The sequence below is a fragment of the Microcebus murinus genome, chromosome 6, assembly GCF_040939455.1.
Source record: "Microcebus murinus isolate Inina chromosome 6, M.murinus_Inina_mat1.0, whole genome shotgun sequence".
Classification (NCBI taxonomy): domain Eukaryota; kingdom Metazoa; phylum Chordata; class Mammalia; order Primates; family Cheirogaleidae; genus Microcebus; species Microcebus murinus.
Window position 1 is genome coordinate 2,932,904 of NC_134109.1, and position 17,825 is coordinate 2,950,728.

Genomic DNA, 17,825 nt, shown 5'->3' on the forward strand with positions numbered 1-17,825 from the left:
GCCTCATCTGTATGTTCAAAATAGGTTTTAATCATAAGCTTTATGTACAAACTGCTGTACAGTCATTTTAATAAAGTGAAATAGTGAAAAGTACAAAACACCTTCCCTGTAGTGAAATAGCAAAGGATGTTCATAGCCCAAAATTAGTGACAAGGTGGACAGACGTCCGTAAACCAAGTTCAGGCAATGCTGTAAACAGGCAGCTCCCTGCAGGGCAGAGGCTGGAGTCAGCACTACCCACACTGGCTCTGGGGACAGATTAATGAAATGAACATTGATGGGCCAGAACCTTCTAGTAAGCCTGGGAACTCAAAAACATGGTATGGATTATGCTAAAAATAGTTTCGTAGTAGTGTAGCTCAGTCTCTCCCACTCTTAATTATCAACAATACACAAATTCTAAAACGTGAAGCTGTTTAAAGCGTTAATAAACTGTGTACATATTGCACTAGGTAAGTGAACACTTCTGTTTCTCCAAATACGTGAATTGCATTTCCCAGCACAAGCAAGACTGAGCCCCGTGGTGCACAGGGAGTGGCCTCTGCTGTTCCAAGCACCTCAGTCCCAGTGCCCAGACGTGCCCCAAGCTCAGCTCACACGTGAAGTCACTGGTCGCGAGATTCATAGAGGAGCTTGGCAGCCTGCAGGGTGACCAGAAATAAACACAAAACACGATCAGTCCCACACCTGATCAGAGCTGGCCCTGTGCTCGGGGAGCTGGGGTGGGGCGGGCACAGGGCAGGAGGCAGGTCCTTCTCTGAAAAACTCCCTTTGTTCTACACGGAAGGGCCCGGCCTCTCGTGCCCGGCCCCGCCGCAGTACCTTGTGCATGGCCGCCAGCCACGCGGCCGCCTGTCTCCTGCTGGCGTGCGCATCCTCCCCAGCTGTCAGCTTCAGCTGGGCCACGCCCTCTTCCCCCGGCACCGTATACTGCAGGAACATGCCCGTGGCCCGCGTGTTGCCTCCTGGAGGAAGGAGACAAGGTAAGAAGGCCCAAAGGGGACCCCAAGTGCCGGGATGTGTGGGGCCCAGGTGCCTCCCTGACCTTGCGGTGCTCTAGGGAACGGCCTGGGGGTGAGGGTCAGCGCTGAGCAGCACCCAGGGAACTCCGTATCTTTGTGCCTCTCTGATGGGAGACCCAAGTTCACAGGGTAGGAAAGGGACCAAAACACCTGGCCCCGGGCCCTCCATGGCCCAGGACATGCTGAACCACATCACCGAGAGCTGCGTGAGAGGCCTTGTTCTCAGCTAATCCAGAAACGAATAAGCTTCCCTGGCCTGTGTGGGGATTCCTGCCTTCAGAGAACCCCCAAACAAGGCTGGCTCCCGTCTGCATCCAGGGCTGGCAGGAACGTAGAGGCCACTTCAAGAGTGCCCTGGCCATCGGCAGACAGGCCAAGCAAACACTCGTGTCAGAGCTGGCCTCACAGTAGCTGTCACACTACTGAGCACCGAGGCCACAGCGGAGATTGTTGGTACAGGTAAGGGCCTCACACCAGGAAAACGCCCCCCCACCCTAGTCACGGGCTGTTCCCCCCGACCTGACGTGGTGGCCCAGAAACACCCTATGTTTCGGGATCAGCCTGCTGGGCTGCACGCCCCCATCACGATGACTCAATTCCAGCACCTGCTCCAAGAACCACTCAGGAAACAGAACAGCTCTTCACAGTGTAGAAAAAGACCTGTGGGACTGGGCCTCATAGTGACCTTGACCTACAGCTTTTTAAAAATTGTTTTGGGGCTGGGCGCTGTGGCTCACGCCTGTAATCCTAGCTCTTGGGAGGCCGAGGTGGGTGGATTGCTCAAGGTCAGGAGTTCAAAACCAGCCTGAGCAAGAGCGAGACCCCGTCTCTACTATAAAAAATAGAAAGAAATTAATTGGCCAACTGATATATATATATAAAAAAATTAGCCGGGCATGGTGGCGCATGCCTGTAGTCCCAGCTACCCGGGAGGCTAAGGCAGAAGGATCACTCGAGCCCAGGAGTTTGAGGTTGCTGTGAGCTAGGACGCCATGGCACTCACTCTAGCCTGGGCAACAAAGCGAGACTCTGTCTCAAAAAAAAAAAAAAAAAAAAATTGTTTTGGGAGGAGGGGGGCATGGGCAATATACATAACTTTAACATTTGTATCCCCATAACATGCTGAAATAAAAACAAAAATAAAATGGTTTGAGAGAAAAAGGTCTGTGTTGCCCAGCCTGGAGTACAGTGACGTAATCACACCTCACCGCAGCCTCAAACTCCCGGGCTCAGGCGATCCTGAGTAGCTGGGACTACAGGCGCGCCACCATAACTGACTACAGCTTTTCTACTTGGTGACTTGCGGAGGAAAGCTCCACTTGGACCGATCATCGACCCCTCAGGAGATTCCACCAGACACAGATCTCCGAATCAAAACCGACGGCCCGGCTCTCCCAGCAGTGGGTGGCGTGGGCCGAGCACGCAGGCGGAGCGCAGCAGCCGCTGCGCTCACTCGGGGAGAGGCATGGCCACCTGTAAAGGGCTGTGCCCAGGCAGGCCACTAAGCCCTGCTGTCATGAGCCACGTTCTATTTTAAAGCTCAGAGACCCCTGGACACCCTGCCTGTTGGCTGACGCCCCAACGAGGCTGCCGTGGGAGGCTCCCACCTGTGCCCTGGAGCAGGCAGAGCCCGGCTCTGCCACCACCTGCTTTTGTGAATAAAGTTTTACTGGATCACAGCCACGGCCATCTGTCCCCCTGTTGTCAGTGGCTGCCTCTGCGCTCTGTGACAGCGTGTGTGGCCAGCACAGACTTACTATCGGGCCCCCGACAGAACCAGTGTGAGCCTCCACTCTAGAGGGCCCAGGCCGGCAGGTGGACCGTCGGGCTGTCTTCAGCTCGGAACTGTTCCCACTGTCCCGACCCCCATGTGAAGACAGGCTCCGGGGTCCTAAGTCTAGAAACCACTGGGCAGAGCAGGGCTAGCTGCACTCCCAAAGCCGAGAAGGGCGTGCACAGTGCCACAGCCGCACTGGCCCCCCGCCGCGCCCTGGGTGGACCTCAGCGGGTCGTGTTCCTGAGCTTCGGGCTCCCCAGGGGGCAAGGGCAGAGGGCACCAGGCTGTCCCCTGCGTCTCCAGACCCCGCCCTGCACCGGGGCCTCTCCCGCGGCCTGCCTGGTGCCACACAAAGCCTGCACTCAGGGGACAGAGGCAGCGAGACATGGCCTGGCCCTCTCACCCCGTCATTCAGGAGGACGGGACAGAAGTGCTGAGAGAGTCTGAGGGTCCCCAAAGGTCACAGGGCAGTGCTGAGAGAGGTTCCCGCGCCCAGCCTGCTCTGGCCAGATGTTGCCAGGAGGCCGCCAACTGGCGGGTGACACTCCCCAACGCTCACGGAAGAACTGAGCCAGACACATTTTCTAGGACCAGCGGTCCCCAACCTTTCTGGCCCCAGGGACCAGTTTCATGGAAGACAAGTTTCCCAGAGACTGGGGGGCAAGAGGGAGGGTTTCAGGGTGACTCAAGCACGTCACATTTACCGTGCAGTCAGTCCTCTCTGCTAATGACGACCTGTATGTGCAGCCCTCCCCAGCGCTGGCCGCGCCGCCTCAGCCCCACCCAGATCATCCGGCGTTGGATTCTCACGCGGAGCCGCAACCAGACCCCGCGCACGCGCAGTTTACGGCAGGGTTTGTGCTCCCGTGAGGCTCTAATGCCACTGCTGATGCGACAGGTGGCGGTGCTCAGGCGGAGATGCGGGTGATGGGGAGCGTCCCGGCTCCCTCACCGCTCACCTCCGGCTATGCGGCCCGTTCCTGACAGGTGCCGTCCTCGGCCTGAGGTGGGGACCGAAGTGCCAGCATGTTCTCGTGAGGCTCTACAGACCCACATGCTGGACCCGACATCTCCCTCCAGTCAACCCAAAGCAGTGATCGTGAGTCTCACAGAGAACCTTGGCACGGACACCCCAAGGACAGAAGCGAGTGGCGAGAGGAGGGGCAGGGCCCGCCGTGCCCGGGGAGCCGGGCGGAGGGTAGGGCTGACCTTCAGAGGCAGGCTGGCTCCGCCGGAGGCCGACGTAAGCGTGAATGTCTTTTTCTATGTCAAGAAGGCGGCGGCAACGGAGAGAGGAACAGTCAAGAGCAGCGAGAGAACGGAAGGCAAGACGGGTTAGGTCAGGGCTGTCCCGGCAGCTCAGAGACGGGACGCAAGCGCCGCGGCAGCAGACCGGCGGCCCCGGAGGTGGCGTGTTTAGTCGGAAAGCTCCAGACTAGGCTAGGTGCTCTAGAAGCTCACAAGGACATGCACATGGAATTTAGTCTGCACAGCGGCAGAGCGAGGGACAGTGGGGCTGCAGTGCTGGTTCCCAGACAGCCGTCACTCCGGACCTTTCTGGGGATCTTGGTTATTGCACGTGGAGCTGTGTCCCTGGTGTGAGTCCAGCAGTAAGTGGAGTGACACATCGGAGCACTCAGGCAGAGGGCAGTCACCACGACATGCCCGGCTAGCTGTCCTCCCTCGGCACAGCGCAAGCCCCCACGCCCCTGGCAAGCTGCAAAGCCCCCGGCTAGATACGAGCCCCCAGAGAGGAAAGGCAGGCCGTCCTGGGGACACGCTCCCGTCACCCACCTGTGGCACTGACCCCCACTTAGAGAAGGACAAGGCAGCATTTACCTCCTGGAGGGAAGCCGTCCGTGAGGACCTGCACGGTCGAGATGTGCGCGATTTCGATTTCGCGGTGGCCGTCTCCATCCAGAAACAAGTACCTACATCAAGCAAAAGCTTCCAGATCACGTCCTTATACTTTCACGCCCGGCGTGACTGAGGTCCACAGTCCGTGACAACACGTCCCTCGCCAAGTAGGGTTGTGGCTCTTACCTCTGGTTGTTGGAAAGACGACAAACCACGGTTTCGGATTTCTCTGAGTTTCCAAAAGTTGCATGGAAGGTGGCTCCTTAGGACACAGAAACAAACGTGAGAACAGGACCCGCTTGTTTTCCACGCAACCTGCCCGGCTGAGCGCCGGGAGGTGAGCACACGGGGCGGGATGGAAACAGGAAACAGACACAGCTCTGTCCTAAGGACCTTCGGCTGGGCAGAAAGCAGGCAGGGACTGAGGGCTGCAGACGTGAAACAAAGCAATCGGCCCTATGCGACAGGCTCTGCTTCTCACACTGCGCCTGGAAACTCTTCACGTCTCTCAAAGCGTGCTGCCGGATCGTCACAGCGGCCCAGAGGGAACAACGAGCCCCACCCACACCTTCCCAGAGCGACAGGCAGGGCCAGACAGCAGAAGGCACAAACCCCCCAAAGCTCAGATCCCGCCTGCCACTGCTGAGCCCAAGGACCCCAGCGGAGCATGGGGACCCACAGCGGCTGTTTCCCAGAGGCCCCGGGGACAAGCCCGGACCCTCTGGAGGGCTCCTTTCTCCCACGCTGCGACCCCAGAGCACAGAACCGCGCTGTGCGTCGTGCTACTGGCAGGAGTCTCTGGACCTCTTCTCCAGGGCCACGTCCACAAAGACACGACCGCCAGGGACAGAGCTCCGCCTGGGGACGGTGCTGCCTGGGCCAGGGCCTCCCCTCCCACCAGAGGGACATGCCCAGCGGAGGCAGGACAGGAGTGTTAGGTGACACTTCCGTCTCTGAAGCAGGCTCGCTCTACGACTGCCGCTAAACGAATCCAGGCGGAGATGAGGAGGGAGCGACAGAACGTCGAAAGTGGCGCCCCCTCCCCACGGCCCACGGCTTCGCGGGCCACTCACGGAGACGTCTGGCCGCCCGGGCCGCTTACCACTCAGGAGCACTTTGAGCTGCTTGTCGTAGAACTCGGCCTCCTTGTGCGACACGAGCGCGCACTCGGCGCACTGGCGCACGGGGTCCACGAAGCACATGCGCCGCAGCGACACCTTCTGGCTGCAGCACCTGTCGCAGAAGCACTTCCCGCAGCGGCGACAGTGGTGCTGGGCGGGCGGCAGAGGGCGGCAGTGAGGGCGAGCTCCCCCAGACCGCCCCGCAAGCGCCCGAGGCCCAGTGCCGTGCCACCACCGACACGTGCCACCACCGACTCGGCCTGGCACGTCCGCCTCCACGTGGGCCGGCGGGGTCCTTGCCACCGCCGGGCTCCGCCTCCCTCGGGAAGTCAAAGGCCTCTTCTCCCTCTCAACCGCCCACCGCGGGGGTTCCCGCAGGTATGACACCTCGCGGGGCCACGTGAGCGCGAAGGCCGCACCTTCCCAGAGCCACAGGCAGGGCCAGACAGCAGAAGGCACAAAACCCGCAAAGCTCAGATCCCGCCTGCCACTGTCAGCGGAGCCTGGCCCTGGGACCCGGGCCTGCCACTTTCCACTGAAACGGGGCGTTGCTTAAATTCGAAGCGAGCCCTACAACGGGCAGTCCCTCACACAGGAACTGGCCTCTCCCCAGAAAGGGGCCAACTGTCCCGCTGGGGCCCCACCCGAGTCGGTCCTCCCACTGCCCCCGACTCCATGGCCTCAGCTCACCTTTCTGGTGATAAAGTCGAATTTGGCATCACACTGCATACACCTGGGACACTGGGAGAGAAGATGGCCAAGTGTCACAATCCGGCTCCCCGGTTGCCCCGCCTCCCCTCCCCCACCCCGCCACCGCTCCGCGTGGCCCGCGGCAGGTTCCTGGGACAGCAGCGCCACCCAGGCTGGCAGGAGACGCGCCCAGCGCGCCGGGTGCGGGTGCGGCCGAGTCCGGCGTGAGCAACCGCTCTGGGCCTAGCCCTGTTCCTGGAAACAGGCAGGAGCAGCGGAACTGCCCCGCGGGAACTCGCCGCCCCAGGAAGGACGCGGAAGGAGCCGTGGTCCACCTGCCCCACGGCGGGGCTCCGGCTGGCGGAGGCCGCGAGCCAGTTTGCACGTGGCCTGAGCCGCCCCGCTACCAACGTGGGGAGGACGGGGGCGCCACGTGCGCAGCGCCAGGCCTGGCGACCACGAAGATGCTTCCTGAGACGGGGCGGGAAAGGCTCCCAGCAGAGAGAGGTCTGCGCAGGACAAGCACGCGCACAACGCGCACGCGCACAGCGAGCAGCAGCAGGGGGCTGGGCGCAGCGCAGACAGGAATTCAGGACGGGGGACCAGGCAGAGGGCCGCTGGGGCCCACCTCCCCCAGGTGACCACCAAACAGACCTGGAGCCACGTGGCCAGCGCCCTGCGCTGGGGACACGCGGTGAACAGGAGACAGGAACCCACCCCTCCCAGAGCTTGCCTTCCCGCCTCTGCAGAGCTCCCATGACAGCGGAGGAGACCCGTCTGAGGACGGGGTTGTCTGTGCTGAGTTCGAATCACACTTTAAGTTTCTTCAGCTGCCTCTGGGGTCAAACCTCAGAATGAGGCTTCAGGACAGGCGTGGTCACGGCTCACGCCTGTAATCCTAGCACTCTGGGAGGCCCAGGCGGCCGGATCGCTCAAGGTCAGGAGTTCGAAACCAGCCTGAGCAAGAGCCAGACCCCATCTCTACTAAAAATAGAAATTAATTGGCCAACTAAAAATATTTAGAAAAAATTAGCCAGGCATGGTGGCACGTGCCTGTAGTCCCAGCTACTCGGGAGGCTGAGGCAGAAGGATTGCTTGAGCCCCCGAGTTTGAGGTTGCTGTGAGCTAGGCTGACGCCATGGCACTCACTCTAGCCTGGGCAACAAAGCAAGACTCTGTCTCAAAAAAAAAAAAAGAAAAAAAAAGAATGACACTTCAAATCGCCTAAGGGCTGCTCACAGGACACCAGTGACACCGCCAAAGCAGACAACAAAGTCCACTCTGAGCACAGCCCGGGGCCACTGAAACCTGGGGGACAAGTATGATGTCCCCAGGTAAGCTGGACCTCAAACGCTGTGGCCGCCTGCTGGGTGCCATTAGGGTGGCCACGACCCCAAGGAAGTTCCTTCTCTGAGCTGCCGAGAGGAGGAGCAGGCGGGCGCAGCGGGAGTGCCTGGCTCGCTGGGCACCCGCAGGGCTGGATCCAAGCTGGTCAAGGACAGTCACCTCCTTTATGAATTGTTTAAAATAAGCTCCCACTGCCCGGACATACGGAGCACACAGCGCCAGCTGGGGCAGAGTGGCCGGCTCCAGGCTGGCAGGGAAGCTCGTGGGCCCCGGGCAGGGCCTGACGCCGTGGCACCAGGGACGAGAGGACGCCCTGCCAAGGCTGCTCGCTCACATGGTCAGATATCCAGGCGCAGGTGGAAGTGAAATCGATCAAGTTAGAAATGAAACAAATTTAAAATGCTCACTGAACTCCCACTGCTTCACTTGACTGACCAAAAATAATGCTCCCTGACACGCTGGGCACATCCTCCAAGCACCCCGCAGTCATGCACGCGTGGCGGCCTGTGACCGCGTCCCGGTGGGACTGAAGCCCATCCAGGCCCTGCTGCAGGAGCCACCGCCTGCCCTGAGCTCCCACCCTCGCCAGGGGCCCTCACTGAAGAGCTGAGCCCCCGTGGGCAGCCTCGGCCCCCCGGACAATTTGGAGGAACCAGCCCAGCCTCCAGGCTCCCTCGGGGGCTGCAGAGACCACGGGAGTCATCACAGCCCACCTTCTCGGGTCAGCCCAGGTGAGAGCTGCCCAGCGAGCTTCCTGCTCGTGCCTGTCCGCTGCCCCGCCTGCCCCCAGAACCGACCTGCAGGGCTCAGGGGCCGTCAATCCCGGCTTTGCCCATGCCGCTCGGGACAAGCTGGACCCGTCCCCCACTTAGGAGGGGGCTTCCCAGCACAGAGCCCCGGTGACCGCAGGTGCCGTCTCCACGCACCGCTCGCTCACCACACCCAAGGCTCGAACTGCCATGCTCGACCGGGAAGGCTCCGTCCTGAACTCGCCACCTCCTTCCTGCTCTCCCTGGATGGCACGAGGGCCCCGAAGGAGCCTGGAGCACAGGGTTAGGGTGACACCACCAGTGACGGACCCTCTGCCGTCTACCGCTCCCTCCTCCAACAGTGGTGTCAGGAGCTGCCTGACGCCCCGTCCGAGTTGGAGACACTGAGGCTGGCTCTGAAGGAATTCCGTGTCACTGCATGTTGCTCAGATAGCGTGAAGGACACTCTCACCAGATAAGTGGTCACACACCTGTTCCTGAACCACAGGCGTGGTGCTGCCCTGCCCACCCTGCTCCCAGCAGCGGAGCTGTGCCCCGGGCCCTGACGTCCCTCAGCTTTGGTTTCTCCCTCTGGAGGGCGAGACAAAGACCCTCCTCCTCTGGGGCTTCTTAAGAACAAGGCTGGTCCGATGGTAGTGGGTTACCAGAGCTTATAAACATTAGTGTCGCTGACGTTGGTATTCAACCCCCCACTGCTGAATCAGACTGGCTTTTAAAAGAATTAAAAATAAATTTTATAGCACTCTGGGAGGCTGAGGCGGGCGGATTGCTCGAGGTCAGGAGTTCGAAACCAGCCTGAGCAAGAGCGAGACCCTGTCTCTACTATAAATAGAAATTAACTGGCCAACTAATATATATATAAAATTAGCTAGGCATGGTGGCGCATGCCTGTAGTCCCAGCTACTCGGGAGGCTGAGGCAGAAGGATTGCTTGAGCCCAGGAGTTTGAGGTTGCTGTGAGCTAGGCTGACGCCACGGCACTCACTCTAGCCTGGGCAACAAGCGAGACTCTATCTCAAAAATAAATAAATAAATTTTAAAAAATAGGAAAAAAAGGCCGGGCGCGGTGGCTCAAGCCTGTAATCCTAGCACTCTGGGAGGCCGAGGCGGGCGGATTGCTCAAGGTCAGGAGTTCAAAACCAGCCTGAGCAAGAGCGAGACCCCGTCTCTACTATAAATAGAAAGAAATTAATTGGCCAACTAATATATATATAGAGAGAAAAAATTAGCCGGGCATGGTGGCGCATGCCTGTAGTCCCAGCTACTCAGAGGCTGAGGCAGGAGGATCACTTGAGCCCAGGAGTTTGAGGTTGCTGTGAGCTAGGCTGACGCCACGGCACTCACTCTAGCCTGGGCAACAAAGTGAGACTCTGTCTCAAAAAAAAAAAAAAGGAAAAAAAACTACTACACAAGAAGGTGTCAGAGAGGCTGGGAGTGGCACTGCGGGGCTGCCACTTGGCACGATGGGCACATCCCACCAAGGTCATCGCTTTCGGAGATTCCTGCGTTGGGTGCCGGCCGCAGTGAGTGGCAGGGTGGCCTGGAAACAGCGTGGCTGGATGCCCGGCAGGTGCCGAGCGGGGTCTGCACGGGCTCCCGGCAGGTGCCGAGCGGGGTCTGCACGGGCTCCCGGCAGGTGCCGAGCGGGGTCTGCACGGGCTCCCGGCAGGTGCCGAGCGGGGTCTGCACGGGCTCCCGGCAGGCAGGCGCGGCCTCTGCTTCTGCTGGCTGAGGACGCAGCTGAGCATCTACTAGGCATCGCTCACCCACGTTCCAGGCGCGATAACCCTCAAGGGAAACAGAAGAGATTCTCCCTCCACTAAGAGCTTCCTTTCCCTTCCAAGGGGAGGGAGGGGGAATCAGACAAGACCAGAAATGACCTTAAGAAATTAAAGTGAGGGCCCAAATAGGAGAGAGGATTAGAAACAGCCATGGTACCACCAAACCAGACAGAAGAGCTCGGACCTCTTATCTGACACCAGAGCCACGTCAAAGCTCGTCTGCAGGGACAGGCGGCCCCGTGGTCCGAGGCCCAGCACTGGGAGTCTCGGAGGGAAAGCTGTCTCGACACAATGTAACGGTTCCGCCAGCAACTCCGGGCAGCTGGGGCCGATTCCCACGACTGGCGAACCTGGCCGTGCCTGCAGCAGGGGCCGCCACCGGGCACCTTCTGGTTCCAAAGCCACCGGGTCCAGCGGGGGCACAGATGGCACCGAGCAGCAGCTGATCCCCGGGTGTTGCTGCCTTCTCGGCCCCAACCATCGCCCCTGGTCAGCCACAGCACACTCGGTCCCGGGGCCCAGCAGGGGCCCTCGGCCACCCCCGCCTCCCAAGGGCTCTCACTGCCCGCCTGCCCTTCTGGAGACACCAGCTCACAGGCACCGAGCTCCCCCCGTTCTGCACCTCCCCGGGAAGCCCGGCCCTCCCTGGGCCGCAGCCTCCGCACGCAGGCACGGGAGACGCCGGCATGGAGGAGCTGCCAGGACGTGAAGGCCCCGCCACCATTGCCCTCACTGTCCCTCCAGCCCGTGGGCTCCTGAGGACGGCGTGCCGGCACCAGACGGGCACCAGGGGAGTCCTCAGACGAAATTCGCATCAGCTGCTAAGCGCCCACTCTTCGTAGCCTGCAAAACTGAGCCCGGTGGCGCCAAGACTCTGCGGATGCATCTGGAAGGAGTCCTCTGGGATCCACAGCCACAGTGTGCCCTTCACTGTGGAAGGACAGGTGTCCGGGCTGTGGCCCACACCGGGGCCCCTTCAGACGTGATACGCGGCAAGGACAGGCGCCCCGAGAGCTGCACCCCAGGCGCCCCGTCCCTGCCCGCTCCGTGTGGCCGCCGCCCCCGCACCGGCGCGGAGCCTAAGCTTTCTGAGATCCCATGACTCATCTTTTCTCGTTTCCTCTTTGCTCTTAAGCTGCTTTCTGGGCTCAGAAGCCAGGCCCGGCCCACCCCAGCCTTCTGGAACTGTCTGCAGAGTCCAGCTGGCAGGGCTCTCCCGCACCGCCCCTGCCCTGCAGCGCCGTCCCTCCAGAATGCTCCGCGGGGGCAGAGCCCCTGCCCCTGTGCCCTCTCTCTCCCCTGACCCCAGACGCCTGCCAGCCACAGAAGGTCCTGGCGTCTGCTGGGGAGAACCCCACGTGGGGCCGGCCTGTGAGAAGCAGGAGCAGGAAGGCCGTGACCCGGGCACAGCTGCCTCACACCTGCTGTGAGGCCTGCGCTCACCTGTGAGACGCTAGACCCGCTCAGAACTTAAGAATATGAGTGATCCAGAAACTTTTTATTACGCTAAATAACCAATGAGCTTATTTGGAAAACTGACAGATTTTTTTTTAAAACAAGGTAATTTCCTGTTGATAATACTGGTGAAAAGAAATTTTTAAAATTATGAACAGAGCAATTTAATATGAAAAGCAAGTAAAGAAATAAAGCAATGGGTGAGGATATACAAGTAAAATCACTGCCAACCAATTCCTCGTCAGGAAGCAAAGCGTGGCCAGAAGGAAGAGGAGCACAGGGGCGCCGGGCCAGGCTCCGCGGCTCCGGCTGTTCCCGGCAACAGCTGTCCCAGGCGCTGCAGAGGCGTCGCTGAGCCCAGCACCTAAGCGTGATTCGCCCAGCCCCGGCGTGGTAGCCAGCCCAGGGTGTCTGAAATGCCAGCTTCAGACGACATCACTCAGGCCCATGTGTCACCCTGGGGCGGGCGGGGCAAAATCAAACCAGCAACAAAACAGACCTTAAGAAGTTCAGCGAGGGCCGCCAAGCGTGAGGGGCGGCCTGTGTGTTTGTCACAAACACACAGAGACAGGGACACGGGGTGGGACGGGAGGGGGCAGAGCCGACCTGGGCGGTGGCCCTAATGAGACCCACCTGCTGGGGCTGGACAGACGCCGCCTGCCCGGATGGACAGGACCGAGCGTCCCGTGAAGCAGGTCACTGAGGAGGCCCGGCCCAGGCCGCCCGGGGCACCTGCGCTTCCGCCCACTGGATTCCTCCTGCCGCCTCCCAGGGCGCAGCCCAGACCAGGAGGAAGCTGGGCGGAAGGACTGTCTCGAAGGGCCAGGAGTGGGGCGACTCCCTGTGCAACTGGGACACATTCTTCCCCGGCTGCTGCCCCAGAGGCAGAGCCCTGGGCGCTGGGCCACGCCCCTCGGTCCCCAGCGACTCCCACCGCCCTGGGAGAAGGTGAGGCAGCCGCTGTCAACTAAGCCACTAAGCCGCCTGGTGGATGAGTCACTGGTGAGAGCGATAACAGAACTATGAAGGGCCGCGGGCCTGGCCGTACGCATTGCTGAGGTCGGCAGCTGCACCAGCGCTCCGGGTGGGCAGGCCAGACCCGGGCGGGCGGGGCAGCTCGGAGCCCAGCAGTTGGGAGCAGGGCAGGGCGCAGGCGCCCCTGAGGGCATCAGGAATTCGAGTCTCAAGATTAATACAATCTGAAAACATGGTTTGGAGAGTTTAAATGGATATTCAAACAAAGTTACTTTAAAAACAAAGTTTTAGGGCACATGCCTGCCCTCCCTTCGAGGCTGGAGTGACAAGGACCCGGCCCCCGCCCTGTCCTCGTCAGCGCCGCGGTGAGGAACCTGCCCTGCTGGCTGCGCCCGGCTCCCACAGTCGCTACTGCTCGGGTCCCTCACGGGGGACAGCAAAACTCCCACAAACGTAAAATGAACCCGTGGCAAAGATTTGACTCCCTAATCAGTGAGGGGACAATACGACGTTAAAACACTTCAAAGGAGAATCCACGGAACAGACGCACGCGCAGGTCGCGAGGAGAGAAGAATGAGTTGGGTAATATAGTCGGCTTCTCTGACGAGGCCGCGCGGTGCGCGCCAGGATGGGGATGAGGGTGTGGGGGGACACGCACTGCGCCCCTGGAGGACACAGTCCCCTGCATCTCTAGGACTAGGAGCACTGGCACTGCTATCAGCTTTCCACAGTTTGCAGGTGTCCAGTAGCGCCAAGGTGACGAGAGGCGCCACGCTGTGGATAATCACGCCCCGCGAGGGACGTGCTAGAAGCTGGACACCAGGAATCCCTTTTTGTGGTGGTGGTTCCAAAGTCTCAGTTTTTCTTAACATCAGGAAAAGCTCTTAGCCAGCCACGGGGACTCTTGAGAAGCCGACCGTGTCCCTGGCAGTGTTTTGTGAAGGTCCGCTGGGCCCCAGGGCAGCTGGCAGGCCCTGGCAGCCTTCTGCCACCTTGAGAGGGTGACCTTTACCCCAACCCTGTGACCCTGGAAACAATCTCGAAGTCCCGCCCTCAGCATTCTGGGAAAGTGTTCTGCCCAGAGCCATCCTGCCCCATGTGACCCAGATAGGATCACGGATCGCCCGGGTACCCACACCAAAGCCCTCCAAGTTCCCATTCTCTGCCTCACAGAGCACGGGCCGAACTGCTTGTGCCCACTGGCCACCTGGAGCACAGCACCGTGAAGGGAGCAAGGCCGAGGGGCAGCTTCCCACAGTCCCTCAGGCCCCGATGTGACCCAGCCCAGCCTCCGGGCTGACCCCAGGGCTCTCTGCTCTGCCCCTCCCCACGTGCCCACAGCAGGTTCCTTTTGGCCTGGTCACTCCTCCCCAGGACAGAAAGAAACCCCTTCCTGCCTGGCGCTGAGCCGCCCAGCAGTCACAGGCCGCCCTCGGCAGTGCTTCCACGCCAGGTCTCTCCCCGCCTGAGTCCGGCTTGGATTTTATTTGACACACCTGTGCTCTCTCCTCCATGGCTCTGCAGCTACAGAGTATCTGAGCATCAAAATGACAGCACAGGCTGGGCGCGGTGGCTCACACCTGTAATCCTAGCACTCTGGGAGGCGGAGGTGGGAGGATTGCCCAAGGTCAGGAGTTTGAAACCAGCATGAGCAAGAGCAAGACCCCATCTCTACTATATATAGAAAAAAGTTAATTGGCCAACTAAAAATATACAGAAAAAATTAGCCAGTCATGGTGGCGCTTGTAGTCCCAGCTACTTAGGAGGCTGAGGCAGGAGGATCGCTTGAGTCCGGGAGTTTGAGGCTGCTGTGAGCTAGGCTGATGCCATGGCCCTCTAGCTCAGGCAACAGATTGTCTCCAAAACAAACAAACAAACAACAAAAAAAAGACAGCACAGATGTGTAATGACTTGCTGTGGTCACAGGTCATACATGGGTCATGTCCAGGGACAGGAAGGGGGGAGGCGCAAGACTGCTTGGGCTTTCAGGATAAAACTCAAGATCTCAGGCTGCTTGCGACAAGCCCTTTGCGCGGCGTGCTTGGACAGCCCACCCCGAGCCCGCTTCCTTGCCGGTGGATACGGCGATGGCAGTGGGACAAGCCCAGAGATCATCCGAGGCTGCGCTGGCACCAGCACCTACATCCAAGCTGGTGAGGCACGAAGCTTCACACACCCGCCTCTGCCTCCCCTGCCGACAAGCTCCAGACTTCGTCCTCTCCGGGTTTATAACAGGAACGATTCTCAAGTAGTTCTGGGTCACCAGCTCCTTGAGAATCCAAGAGCTACGGGCCAGCTGGCTGGAGAAAGTGTGTGTGCCCACACTCCCCGGGGTTGTCACAGCGTCTTAAAGGAATAACCCTCACAGCCCAGAGTGACACTGCACGGGGCCAGGCACCTGGTAGGTACTCAGTACATGCGTGACTGGCCAATGACATGGATCAACGCACAGCCGCCAAGGGGGTGCTGAGGACCGTGGCTGGCCAATTCTCCTCCACCCACTCCAGAGACTGCAAACCCATCTCTCCACAATCGTTATCTCCTCCTTGTTCAAGTCTCCTCCCCACGCACAATTACCTTAGTGTCCCTTAACCCGCAGCCAGCAGAGCACAGCACCGCCAAGTGTCAGGTGACTGCTATGGTGAGTGTCCCCCGAGAGCTACAGCAGCTAGAGCCGGACTTCATTCCACACCTCCCAGCCCAAAAGTTCCTCCAGAACACTCACTGTCCTCGGTGATTTCTGGACTGCAGGACCGCGCCTCGGTGAGACTCACAATACAAACCTCAGAGGGGAAAGTCTGTCCTCCGTGTTTCTCCCTCCCCCAAGCCCACCTGATTCTAGGGCCTTCCTCAGCTGCTCAGGTCACTTAATCATGACTCAAACAGGGGCGTTCTGGGGGGGACCCGCCGTCAGGCAACTTGGGAGTGATCTTCCCCACACGAGCGAGGGGCGCCACACTTCAGCCCAGCTGTCAGGAGTTCCTGGGAATTCCTGGATGGGCGGGCCAGCGGGCAGCGCCCCGCACCCCTCACGCTCAGGGCCTCCAGGCCGCAAAGAAAGGCACCTTACGCAAGGAAAACGGGACGACTCTAACTGCTCCCGCTCATACCACCGGGGCTGGGGGAGGGACGGAAGGAAGCACAGCAGGTAGCTAAAGAGTCGGGAGAGTAGACACAGTGCTGTGTGCAGGAGGGGACCGCACCCAGGTCCTGCTTTCTCACGCTGTCCACACAGCTGACACGGATGTCGGGGATTTCTGGGGTACACCATCAACACAATTTTCACTTGTCAAAAAAAGTTTTTAAAAGATTTCACAGAAGGATGATCAGGAAAAAAAATGTCTAAGAAGCATCCTTAGGGCACAATGGGAAAAGGTGAGAAACACGGGTCTAGACCCTAGAGCAGCGGTCCCCAACCTTGTTGGCACCAGGGACCCGTTTCATGGAAGACAAGTTTTCCACAGATGTTGCAAGGGGGATATGTTTCGGGGTGATTCAAGCGCATCACATTTACTGTGCTCTCTGTAATGACGATCTGTAATCTCTGTCCTCTGTGCTGCTGCTGATCTGTGTGTGCAGCCCTCCCCAGCGCTGGCAGCGCCGCCTCAGCTCCACCCCGATCACCAGGCGTCAGCTTCTCCTAGGCAGCAGCAACCCAGACCCCTTGCAAGCGCAGCTTACAGCAGGGTCCGCGCTGCTGTGAGACTCCCACACGACAGGTGGCGGCGCTCAGGCGGTGATGCGGGAGATGGGGAGCCGCTGTGAGCACAGGCGAAGCTCCCTCCCCAGCTCTAGCTCGCTGCTCCCCTCCTGCCGTGCAGCCCGGGTCCTTCCTAACAGGCCACGGAGCATACCAACCACGGACGGGGTCAAAGGCCACAGCTCTAGGACACCGTCCAGCTGCGGCTCCATGCACCACTGCAGGTGCCGAGAGGAACACTCCCCACCGACCCACAAATTCCTGCAAAGTGCGTCCTGTCCGGCAGAGGCTCTGCGCCTCCCCCACCCCCCACTCAACCCCCGTCGGCTCCTGCTGTTCCGACTTCTCCAACCTGTCCTGACACCTGCTCCCTCACTGCGCGAGTGAACTCAACAGGTACAACGCGTTCATTAAATCTACACGAGTCACGTTGTTACCTTTCTAAAATCACTTTTTACTCTAATTTTTTTTTTTAATTTTGGTAAAATACTCTAAGTCTACCATCTTCACCACTGCGAGCACGCAGTTCCGCAGCGCAGAGTATGCCTACGGCGTTACGCCTCTTACCCTTCACCGCACCGCCAGGCGGCGAGGAAAGGTGCGTGGCTAGTTCAGCGAGGACGCGCCCAGAACGGAGCTGCGGGAAGTGAGTCTCACCTGGGAAGGTGCAGGACGCGCACCTCCCGCTCCCGTGCGGAAAGCCCGGCTCAAGCCCGGGGGCCCCGCGGACGCCCCTTTCCCCAGCAGGGCGGAGGGGCCAGAGCAGCGATTCTGGGGAACCGGCGCAAGCCTGGGGGCGCTCGGGGGGCGGCAGGCCAGCGCGGCTGGGGAAGGGGGCGCCGGGGAGGCGGCAGGGGCGGGACGCCGGCGGGAGTCGGGGAGCCCGGGCGGGGCAGGGCGGCGGGGAGGCCGGGCCGGGGCAGGGCGGGCGGCCACGTACCTCCTTGTCCGGGACCCACTGCGGCTCCTCCAGGCCGAACGGGCTCCCGAAGGCGCGGTGCTCGGGCACCATGCGCAGCCCGCTGGGGGAGCGCACCAGCTTCTTGGCGTCGCGGCGCGCGGCCACCCCCGAGGACATGACGGCGCTTCAGCCTCTCGCTCGCAGCCCCGCACCCGGGCCCCTCACCCAGCTGGGTGGTGCCGCCCGCCCGGCCCCGCCCCGCGCGCGGATGACAGCGCCTGCGCCCAATCGGTAAGCCCGCCCCGGAGCGAGGGCCAATCGGAGCTCCGGTTCCGCCCCATTGCGGCCCTCTCCAATCCGAGCAAGGGCGCCGCCCCCGCCACCCTGCCGTCGATCACCAATCGGCCGTGAGGGCCGGCCCGGAGACGCT

The 17,825-nt window shown here is 60.6% G+C and overlaps 1 protein-coding gene across 2 annotated transcripts; it reads right to left on the minus strand.

Moving 5' to 3' along the window:
- Positions 1 to 8: 8 nt before the first annotated feature.
- Positions 9 to 17,660, minus strand: ZFYVE21 (zinc finger FYVE-type containing 21). 2 transcript variants are annotated; one of them, XM_012746383.3, is made up of 8 exons: positions 17,435 to 17,660; positions 6,468 to 6,518; positions 5,759 to 5,927; positions 4,843 to 4,918; positions 4,639 to 4,730; positions 4,009 to 4,062; positions 823 to 965; positions 9 to 641 (listed from the first exon to the last, which is right to left on the minus strand). In XM_012746383.3, exons 1-8 carry the CDS (start codon positions 17,570 to 17,572, stop codon positions 606 to 608), a joined length of 759 nt encoding a protein of 252 aa, XP_012601837.2. In that variant the 5' UTR covers positions 17,573 to 17,660; the 3' UTR covers positions 9 to 605. The 2 variants fall into 2 exon arrangements, with proteins under 2 accessions (XP_012601837.2, XP_012601838.2); XM_012746384.3 differs by lacking the exon at positions 4,009 to 4,062.
- Between the last annotated feature and the right edge of the window lie 165 nt (positions 17,661 to 17,825).